Source organism: Melitaea cinxia, chromosome 4 (genome assembly GCF_905220565.1).
Source record: "Melitaea cinxia chromosome 4, ilMelCinx1.1, whole genome shotgun sequence".
Classification (NCBI taxonomy): domain Eukaryota; kingdom Metazoa; phylum Arthropoda; class Insecta; order Lepidoptera; family Nymphalidae; genus Melitaea; species Melitaea cinxia.
Genome location: NC_059397.1, coordinates 5,676,009 through 5,687,964, shown reverse-complemented (window position 1 = coordinate 5,687,964; position 11,956 = coordinate 5,676,009). Strand labels below are relative to the sequence as shown.

Sequence of the window (11,956 nt, the reverse complement as noted above, 5' to 3'; positions counted from 1 at the left end):
CATTGCAAGCAAGCAATTAAAGGCCAGTGTAGGCCTATCTATCGACTAGGTCATAAAATTAAATACAAGAACAATACAAAAATGTAATAATTACTAAACAAAAAAAACATCGAAAACGAAATGTATTTTTTTTATCGTCGAGATAATGAGGCTGTGTAGGAAAATATTTACTTTATGGCATACAAAAGCATTAGTTACTCGCCAGTGACAACAATTTACATAACATACACCACCCTTACCCCTAATAAAGGTTTATTATTGATGTACTAAATATCATAGTATAGATATTCTATTTAATATCATAGCGTATAACTTAAGCTATAAATCGCTCTGTGTGGTACGTTTTTACGGGCAAACGTTTAAACTATTTGCAATTAATTAAATAGATTGATTATAAATAAATTCATACATAGGTAGACGTATGATATAAACTGATATTAAGCTACCGCTTGCAGTATCATTGTCTTTTACGGTCACTGCTATTCCCTCATGATTCTTAATTTATATGATAGTTTAATGATTTATTGCTGACTATAAGACAGAAAAAACACATTAACAAACAAACAGACTTAAAATTTTCATTGTGACTTTAAACTATAATTATCAATCTAGGCTTATCAATATAATTCTTACGTGCATTACATATTATATCGTGATATTGTCTAAGGCGCATACCGGTTTCACCGCGACGCGGTATTTCAATTCCGACCATACGATGATAAGTATTATCATGCCATGACTGGAACAGAACTAATTCTTGCAACAATATGCAATGCCAGTTTTTGCGACAATGCTTTCAACCAAGTTTTCACTAGTAACCTAAGCCTTTTAATATATATTAAATGATAATATATATATATATATATATATATATATATATATATATATATATATATATATATTGAATGAACATTACATACATTTATTTTTAGATGCAGGTGCAACTGCGCAAATTTCAGCCAAAGAAACTGAATTACAACGATTAAAAAATGAATTGAATGGGAAACATATTAAAGTTGCTACTTATAATGTAAGTGTTACATAATTAATTAAGGCTTAGCTTTAATATTAATACGTATATTTTTGCTGTGTGGTTACGGCAGTAAAGAATATAGACACCTCCTCTCTTCCCGTGGGTGTCGTAAGCGGCGACTAAGGGATAACACAGTTCCACTACCACCTTGGAACTTTTTAAGCCGACCGATGGCGGTATAACCATCCAACTGCTGGTTTCCAAATACACAGGCCGAAGACGGGCAACAGCATCTTCGGTGTGACAAAGCCAACCTTGTGGTCAACTACCCGACTGCCCAGCGTAGTGACTATGGGCAAAAACTATGAGTTCGCGTCAAGAATTTCGGCCCACAGTTCCCGGCAGTCCCACTATTCCCAGCTACGGCAGCGGTCGCGGTAGCGGTGCGGCAGAGGGTGCTAGGAATCGGATACGGGAGGCTGCCAACCAATACTATATGGATTGGAGGAAACGAGGCATCTATCTACATCAACGACGAATACATCTCTCACCTTCGTTTCGCTGACGATATCCTTATCTTTGCGGAGACGTTGGATGAGCTAGGCTAAATGCTGGGCGACCTAAACAAGTCCTCCCGACAAGTCGGTTACGGTGTTAATTTAGACAAAACGAAAATTATGTTTAACAACCAAGTTATACCCAGACCGGTATCGGTTGACGGTATCCTTCTCGAAGTTCTTGAGGATTATGTCTACCTAGGCTACACCATTCAACTAGGCCAAAACCAGTTCGAGAAGAAAGCTGATAGGAGGACTCGGTTGGGCTGGGTGGCGTTTGGCAGGTCGTTGGCCGTGTCTTCATTTCGAAGATTCCGCAATGCTTGACGACAAAAGTTTTCGAGCAAAGCGTCCTACCTGTTTTAACATACGGCGTCGAGACGTGGACATTGACGAAGTGACTAGTCCACAAGTTTAAATTCGTTTAACCAAAGGAACGAGCTATGCTTGGGGTCTATCTCAAAGGGATGGTCAGAAATTAAATTATCCGCGAGAAAACGAAAGTAACTGATATAGCCCACGGAATTAGCAAGTTGAGTGGCAGTGGGCTGGTCACCTTTTTGCAGGACCGATGGCCGCCGGAACAGACGTGTCCTGGAGTGGAAGCCGCGTGATGGCAAACGCAGTTCAGGGCGCCCTCCGACCCGCTTGACCGACGATCTACGTAAGATTGTCGGTGGTGGCTGGATGAGGATTTCGGAAAACCGGAATGTTTGGCGCGAACTTGGGGAGGCCTATGTCCAGCAGTGTATTGCATAGGCTGAATTGAATATTTTTAATGAAATTTATTATAGAGTAATCGAAGTATTTAATTTTTTTAATCAAGTTTTATTTTCGTTAGGATTATCCAATGAGTTGGACCGAAAGAGAAGAAAATGGTACATTAGTTGGTCATGGTGTTGCTTTTGTTCTTATGACCATATTACAACAAAGATTTAATTTCACATTTGAAATAGTTTTGCCTGAAAGGAACATTGTATTTGATCGAAAATCTGAGTTATCTCTAATAGGACTAGTTAATAGCAGCGTATGTATATATATATTATCCTACTTATATATCTTATTATTAGATGTGTAATATAGTGATCTATATATTTATACTATATTAAAAATATTTTAATATGTAAACAATTAATCCACGCCTGTGAGAAAGTATTAAATATTAACTTGACACTATTTTTATATTATTTATCAGAAAGTAGATATGGCAGCGGCTTTCATACCAACATTTTTGAAATACAAAAATATGGTTAAATTTTCGCTTGAGCTTGATGAAGGTGTATGGCTGATGATGTTAAAGCGGCCCAAGGAATCGGCAGCTGGATCTGGACTCTTAGCACCTTTTGCGACTTACGTTTGGTAAAAGAACAATTTAAATCTTACTTACCTGACTGAAATAAATACAAGTACTTATAAAACGTAACGTATATTAACTCATAACACTATGATGTTTTTAGAAATATAAAATTTTCAGGTATTTAATACTCGCGGCGGTAATATGCTATGGACCGTGCATAACTTTTTTGACATGGTTACGTGCAAAATTAATACAAGATAATGAAAAATATATTGCTCTCAGTCCAAGTGTGTGGTTTGTCTACGGGGCCTTTATTAAACAAGGCACAACTCTTGCTCCTGATGCAAGTAAGTCAAACAAGTAAAACGTCAATAAAAAGGTTTCCTATAATTCATATTCGACAAAAAAGTCAAATTTAAAATAAGAAATAACGAGGAAATACCTTGTAGAATTTTTAAATAGTAAACTATTAAGAACGAACGAACGCGCGAACTTAGAGAGGCCTATGTCCAGCAGTAGACTGCAATAGGCCTAGCTGAATAGTTATTTTTATAAAATCTCTCTATACACCACATTTTTAGCTTTATTTTCAGGCTGCAGTATAAATAACCTATCAGGCGAACTTATAGCTGCTATTTATGTTTCTTACAAACTATAATCCTCAATTAAACCCTCTTAGCGGTGGAATATCGCAAAATCCGTTCTTAGCGGACGTCTACTTACTATAATCTACCTACCTACCAAATTTCATCTTTGTCCATCCTGGAGGGAGTAAAAAAAAAAAACACTGGATGGTCCCAGCGGTTTTTGAGTTCTCGTGATGAGTGAGTCAGTGACCTTTCTCTTTTATATATGTAGATTACGATACATTATTTGGACACCTCCTCACCATCTATAGAGCATACGATTAGGGGTCGAGTTTCGTAAAATCCGTTCTTAACGAATGTTTACGTCTTATAAGGAGCCTACCTGCCAAATTTCAAGATTGTGGCTATTATAGTTTCGGAGATTTCGTGATGAGTGAGTCAACCTAACATCCCACGCTTTAACCCCTAAAAGGGTGTTGATTTCTAAAGATACATTATTTGAACACCTCCTCACTTTCTTTAGAGCACACATTTTAAATTTCAAGTCTCTGACTTCAAAAACATAGGACTTTCATATAAACTTCCAATTTCCCGTTTTACCCCTTTAGGGGTCGATTTCCGTAAAACCGTTCTTAACGGATGTTTACGTCCTATAAGGAGCCTACCTGCCAAATTTCAAGTTTGTGGCTATTATAGTTTCGGAGATTTCGTGATGAATGAGTCAAACTACCATCCCCCGTTTTAACCCCAAAAGGGAGTTGATTTCTAAATATACATTATTTGGACACCTTTTCATCATATATAGAGCATACATTTTAAATTTCAAGTCTCTTACTTCTAAAACATAGGACTTTCATACAAACTTCCAACCCCCGTTTTACCCCCTTAGGGGTCGAGTTTCGTAAAATCCGTTCTCAGCGGATGTCTACGTCCTATAAGAAGCCTACCTGCTAAATTTCAAGTTCGTAGGTGTTATAGTTTCGGAGATTTCATGGTGAGTGACCTTTCGCTTTTTATAACCGACTTCCAAAAAAGGAGGAGCTTCTCAATTCGGCTGTATTTTTTTTTAATGTATGTTACATCAGAACTTTTGACCGGGTGGACCGATTTCGACAATTTTTTTTTCATCGAAAGGTGGTGTGTGTCAATTGGTCCCATTTAAATTTATTTGAGATCTAACAACTACTTTTCGAGTTATATCTTATAATGCGTTTTTACTTGACGCTTTTTTCGTCGACCTACGTTGTATTATACCGCATAACTTTCTACTGGATGTACCGATTTTGATAATTCTTTTTTTGTTGGAAAGAGGATATCCCTAGTTTGGTACCGTGATAAGGAAACCAGGATCTGATGATGGGATCCCAGAGAAATCGAGGGTAACTCTCGAAAATCTGCAATAACTTTTTACTGGGTGTACCGGTTTTGATAAATTTTAATTTAATCGAAAGCTGATGTTTATCATGTGGTCACATATAAATTTTAACAAGATCTGATAACTACTTTTTTAGTTATCTTTGATAACGCGTAGTTACTTGACTATTTTTTCGTCGATCTACGTTGTATTACTCGTCGATGAAATTGAAGTCGGTTTTTTTTCGTTTGTGAGCAAACACAATTATATATATTATAGATTATAGATATAGAATATAGATATAGATAGAAGATAGATATAGATATAACTGTTAGTGTAAATAATGTTATACGTCAATACAATTTTTCTTTTAATTTCATTATTCCCTATAATTATTTCTGCCACGAATGCTTAAGAAGCAAATAATTATTTTTTACTATATCCATTAATGCTTCAAATGTGTTGCGGTCCTAAATCACAACCAATTCGAACAGAATGTCCGATGTTATCGTCACTAATGGTGGAAGTCGTTTATCACTCTCTCGTCACACCCCTTTTATATGGACACGGATTACCAAAGACCAATCATAATAGTGATTAACATGAAAACGATTTTATCTACAAAAATACGTCATTTTTTTTTAAATTATTTTATAGTTTTCATTGTCATGCCTTCTAAAATATTATTTTTTACATACGGTACCTACAAATATGAATATAATAATATATAACCTTGAACATAAATGTATATCTATGTACTTATTGTCGCGCTTTTATATAATACTAGCTGTGCCTGTGACAAAAATTATAAAAAATGTGATTTTGGTATATGTACCGTGTTTTAGGGTTGCCAACTTTTATTAGAAGAAATAGAGTATATCTGATTGCAAAGTAGGTAAATAAAGAGTACGGAGTTCCAAAAAAGAGTATAATTTATTTTATATTTTTAAAAAGGTATTTTTTCGTACTTTTTGCAGCACATAACAATTTTTCATGGTTTTTAAAAGAATTGTATGACTCCAAACTCTAAATTTATATAGATCAAGAGCTCATTTTTAATCAATTTCAATGAAGCAAAAAAGAGTATTTCAGTATACTCTATTAGCGTTATAGATTATAGAGTACGCCAACATGATAAAGAGTACAATACTCTATTTTAGAGTACGGTTGGCAACCCTACGTGTAATACATACATATGGATTTAGTAAAAAGCGGTTATTTTAATATTACAAGCAGACACTCTTATTTTATTTATTTGTATAGATATCCGGCACAGACGCAATTAAGTTTACGGTTTACAAATTCTTTATTATATAAATAAATAAATATCTACACTATACACAGACGGTGGTCTGTTCCTAAAATAACCAACTCTTAATGCTTGTGTTATAGGTAACAGCCGACTGGTATAGCTACATTTTTTTTCGATAAACATACTTATAAATAATACATATATAAATATATAAATAAATATTTATATTACACCCAGACTCGGGGTGGGAATCGAACCCACAACCCTCGGAGCAGAAAGCAGGGTCACTACAAATTGCGCCAACGGGCTAGTTAGTAACTATGACATACAGTTTACGTAACCCGAAAATTGTAATTTACTATCATCAGTACTTTTTGGACATTATAACGAGTAGGTAAGTGGAAATAGGAATCATGAAATATTGGAACACATGCTGTTTGACTTAAAATCTTACTTCGTATATGTCATTACAATTTACAATTTATACATGGCAAATTATAAAATACTTATAAAATAATAAGCCTGTGAAACAAATTGATAAACAAAAAAATAAGGAACATGTTAAAAAAAATTATAGATTATTTATTGTTAGAAATTATACGACGCGCTAAATCGAAATATTATTTGATATAGGTACTTAACAAATAAAAATTTTGTAAAAGTACAGAATTAGTTTACTCGTAGATTTCAAATCATTATTGCCAAGAATAACGGGGTATGGAATTACAAAATACAATTATATGACATATCAGCATATTTAAGGATTTGATATATCTAGAAAGTAAAAAATGACAAAATAAATTATGTCTTGTTATAGACACAACACGAGTACTTTTTGCGACTTGGTGGTTGTTTGTAATACTTCTGTCCGCATTTTATACGGCTAATCTCACAGCCTTTCTCACCTTGTCTAAATTTACACTGGATATTGAAAAACCTGAAGATTTATATAAGAAGAATTATCGCTGGGTGGCACCTGAAGGAGGACCCGTGTATAACATTATCGAAAATGTAAGGTATTTTTTTTTTTTCGTTTAGGTACTTGCATTTGTTTGACTTATTCGAGCATCGATTAAAAATCAATTATTTTGTTGTTCTTTGACGAAATAGCTACCAACAATACATATACATATATTACGTAATTTTATGGATATAGATATAAATAGGTGTGTATAATGAGTACTATAAACTATACTAAGCTAAAAAACTGCACAAAAGTACGAGTATTCTCTTTCATTTTCTTATTTTTATTATAATAACAATATTGTTATGAGGATATAAATTGATGAGTAGGTAACTGTAACTTCGATAACCGGCATTTGCTGGTTCCGACTATTGTTTTTATTAAAGCGGTCTGTGTAGATAAACAGTTAATACAACTTATCAAGGCCTAATGATGATGAGATCAGGAGGGATGAGAACGAGATGAAAGGTCAGGAATGTTTTCAGATGTTTACGAAAATAAAGCCTCAACTGCGAACATTGATCGACTTATTATAATTATCAAACTATTACAATGGTATTATTGGAAAGCATACCATTGTAATAGTAACTATTTAAACAGACCCTAGTATGGGGACGGTAGAACTAATCAGATTTGGTTTAATAATTTGATATAATATTAAAAAATAACACATCTAATCTATATATATATATATATATATATATATATATATATATATATATATATATATGAATGTTTGTCTGTATGACCTTTATAGAATCGTAAACTATGCATTTGATTATGTCATAATCTTCAGCAATGTGTTGTGCATGACAACAACGACAAAGGTTTCCGAGTTGGTACGACCAAAAAATAAAATTAAAAAGCGTATTAACGCGCGCAGGGTAGGTACAGCTAGTTTTATATAAAATTATTAAATGTACACACTCTCTTTGTTGATACTATCCTTTCATAAACGTCATGTATGTTTTCTATTTTTACCTTGTCTGTAGCCAGAAGAGAATCTTTACTATTTAAGCAAAATGGTAGCGAACGGTCGAGCTCAGTTCAAATTTGTAAACAAAGATGAAGACTATCTACCCATGGTCAATGGCGGAGCGGTACTAGTCAAGGAACAAGCGGCGATATACACCCTTATGTACGAAGACTATTTGAAGAAAACGAAGGAGGGAGTCGCGGAGTCCGATAAATGTCCCTATGTCGTTGCTACTTATCCTTTTATGAAAGAACAAAGAGCTTTCGCTTACCCGCAGAATAGTACTCTACGAGTATTATTTGATAGGGTGTAAGTAAATGTAGCATTTACTTTAGTATTTTTACAATACAGTTATTTAATTCATTTCATTTTGATGGATTGATTGATGATTTAGCCAATAATATCCCACGGCTAAGCATTAGGCCTCTTATTAGATTCCAAACTTCCTCCTACATGGAGAAAGTTTGGAACTTCATCGACCACACTGCTCTACTGCGAATATATTTTTTCTATGAGCAAAGATCGCTATCAGATGTCTATGGTAACAAAAGGCACCGACAGCTTTACGTGCTCTGAGGCGTGGTAGGAAAACAACAAGGGCCGACACAGCGACACGCAGATAACGACCATAAATACAAATACTCATCCCGAGCTGTCGATCAATAAATAAATAATCAAACCCATTTTTAGGTCGATTTTATAAAATATGCAGCGTTAAATGTTGTACCTACGTTACCTATACGTATACGTATGTCCGTATAGCTTGGATGTTTTTTTTTTAATTTCAAATTATATAAAAACAAAACTAAAAAATAATTATACAAATTATACTTGTTCATAACTTAAATTGCCCATAACTTGATTGCAGACTATTTTATCTGACCCAGTCTGGAATAGTAAAATTTCTGCAGCTTAAAGACTTGCCAAGTGCAAGAATATGTCCTCTCGACCTACAATCAAAGGACCGCCAACTGCGCAACAGTGACCTCATGATGACCTATGTTATTATGATGACTGGATTAGCTGCCGCCATTGCAGTGTTTGTTGGTGAGGTCAGTGGCTAATGATTTTATTAATTGATTCAGTCTGTAATACCCCACTACTGGACATAGATATGCCTCTTTCTCTATATAAGCAAAGGTTAAGTTAAAGAATTATTTATTATATATCATACTATTTATTTTTAATATGAAACGAAAACATGTTCTACATTCATTAGCAAACTTTTATTACATTTTTATTTTAGATATGTTTCAAGCGCCGGTTTTCAATGAGCACAAATTTTCAAGATAGAGATGTTGGTATTTCGCCAAGGAAGCCAAAGAAACAAAGAATTAAAGCTCTCCGATTAAGGAACTATTATGATACCAATCCTCCGCCATATGACTCGCTCTTTGGAAACTCAAAATATAAATTCAATAGTAATTCTGAAAGAAGGATTATTAACGGGCGTGAATATTACGTTGCACACACAACTAATGGGGATATCCGTTTAATTCCTGTTAGGACGCCTTCTGCGTTTCTGTATCAATAAGTTATATATATGATACTATATTAAGCGACTTATACATGCTACGACGATCTCTGAAATAACTTAAATCAACAGTCGAAAAAAAATCTACTTAGACGTTTCTTTTTTGGATCTTGAATTCACACTGCGTGGAATAAAATTAAGAAGATTTTAGGCAGATACAAGAAAGCGTTGTCGCCCTATCTCTTAATATTCATAATAACTGTTTACTACGCCCTTGAGTTAGCGCACTCAAGAGGGTATCTCAGAATCTGTTTGACCGATTTGAAATATTCCTCTTGTATAGGATAGCCTGGTTATCGAGGAATAAGTAAAAAAATATATCATGGATAAACCTCTCTAGTATAATTAAGTATAAAATATTTCGGAATGTTAAGTAGTTTTGAAGCACATGTACTCTTTTATTTTTACTCAACTGTTTATTGTATAGAAGTTAGCACAGTTTTATGAATCTTACATCGGAGCAGATAAGCACAAAATAAAATGTGTTCTGAAAAACAAAAACTTGTTTTATTATATATTTTTATTAACTGTGACATTTCCACATTGCACTACATTCAAGCCAAGATCAACATCTTTTAATTTAAACTTAATTTCTTATTGTAAATAATAATATATGAAATTTACCTATTTATAATAATTTATTCTAAAATAATACATGTAACAGTACCAGAAAATAATATTAAGCCATTGGATGTTTAAATAATTTTATCTAAATGTAAAAAATTACATGTCAGAATTTTTTTACGTTTTCAAAAGCTTGCCAACTTCTTGAACTATTAAGTGAGATAACCAATTACTTCTTAAAATGTTACATACATTTTACGTAGTCGTCATTTTTTACATAAGATGCAGATTAAACAGGTAAAAATGACTTTAATATTACTTAAAGGCTGTGCCTGAATGAACAATAATTTATATTTTGTACATAGACAAAAATAAATGTACAAATTATAACAAGTCGGGGAAAAAGTTTTTGTATTTTTTAGTTAAAATTTGCAATAAAATCTTTTTGGGTGTATTGTTTATAACTGGCTGGTTTTGATATCCAAAAAAGGTGACATATTAAAAATTAATTTTAAAAGTATTAAAACAGTTTCCCGCCACTTTTCATTTGTTTTTCTGTACGCCAAAATGGGTGAATCCAACGAAGAAATTCGGTACATTTTAAAGTTTTACTTTAAAAATAGGAAAAATGTGCCTAAAGACACGAAAAAAATTTGTGACCTTTATGAACCTAATGCAGTGTCAGTTAGAGTAGCACAAAACTGGTTTAAGAGTTTTGAGTCGGGAAATTTTGATGTTAGATGCATTCTGCTTTGGTTACCCAGTTACGGATAGACGTGATGACATTTTGGGAAAAAGTGGAGCCAGATCGATATTTGAATAGTTAAGATATTAGATAGATCTGAGATTGCTGTGTGGTTACGGTAATAAGAATATAGCCACTCTCTTCCCGTGAGTGTCGTAAGAGGCTATTAAGGGATAACATAGTTCCTCTACGACTTAGAACTTAAAAAACCGACCGATCGCTGGATAACCATTCACCTGCTGGCTTTGAAATACACAGGCCGAAGACGGGGAGCAGCCTCTTCGGTGCTACAAAGCCAGCCCTGTGGTTACCAACCCACCAGCCCAGCGTGGTGATTTTGGGCAAAACACATGAGTTCACGCCATTTTTGAACGAAGAAACATTATCCCCGACCTAATATATTGAGCAGTGATATATAGTTACGCAGTAATTACAATATCATATATAAAATCCATTTTTCTATGTATGCTCTATATATATTCTGCGATTTTCATACAAAATATGTGTAAGCAAAATTTCAGTACAATAGGCATGATGACAGTATTAGAAAATCGTCAATTTCATGATTTTAGGGGAACACTCATATTAAAAAATCCAAAATACTGGTTTAGTTTTATTTAAAATAATAAGATTATCATGATTTTTAAATAAAATAAAACATTACAATACTGCGATCGGCCATTTTGATTGAAATACAATTTACAGCACACGACGCCGACGTCAAGCTTAGTTAAACACCGCTGTCAGCTGTCAATACTCTCATTCACGGCCGCGTTCCACTAAGCGTCCGCAACACCCGTGGCGCCCATTCTATCGTTTCACCTGAGCGGTTTTCTTTTTCAGCGGTCGTGGTCGATGGCGTTGTGGGCCTTAGGTGGAACGCGCCCGATATATTTACCTAAGCGTGACGTCAGAGCCGACGCATTGATACCTACAGCCGTTTTGGGGCACTCTTTGAAAACATATTAGAAACATAGTTTTAAACTTCCTTAAATTTAAGTTTATTACCGAAATAAAGTTTTTTTTCGTAAATAGTAAATGTGTACCACATTACGGAAGAGATTTTCAAAATCTTTCGTCACGCCTATTATGCTTATAATTTTTTAGGAAAACATTAAAAAAATATAAAATAAAAAACTTAAATAAAAGAATA

General features: G+C 33.9%; 1 protein-coding gene across 1 annotated transcript; it reads left to right on the top strand.

Moving 5' to 3' along the window:
* The first annotated feature begins 643 nt into the window (after positions 1-643).
* LOC123670043 (glutamate receptor ionotropic, delta-2) lies at positions 644-9,995 on the top strand. The gene is made up of 9 exons (XM_045603551.1): positions 644-814; positions 933-1,030; positions 2,372-2,557; positions 2,726-2,889; positions 3,005-3,174; positions 6,838-7,031; positions 7,977-8,269; positions 8,829-9,012; positions 9,207-9,995. Exons 1-9 carry the CDS (start codon positions 736-738, stop codon positions 9,492-9,494), a joined length of 1,656 nt encoding a protein of 551 aa, XP_045459507.1. The 5' UTR covers positions 644-735; the 3' UTR covers positions 9,495-9,995.
* Positions 9,996-11,956: the final 1,961 nt, after the last annotated feature.

What these genes read in the sequence shown, in the direction of transcription:
- LOC123670043 (XM_045603551.1), top strand. Translation starts at nt 736, where the DNA reads ATGACTGGAACAGAACTAATTCTTGCAACAATATGCAATGCCAGTTTT. An exon ending in TAGGACTAGTTAATAGCAGC is followed by an intron (nt 2,558 to 2,725) that starts GTATGTATATAT and finishes ATTATTTATCAG; the next exon opens with AAAGTAGATATGGCAGCGGC. An exon ending in CGAGTATTATTTGATAGGGT is followed by an intron (nt 8,270 to 8,828) that starts GTAAGTAAATGT and finishes ACTTGATTGCAG; the next exon opens with ACTATTTTATCTGACCCAGT.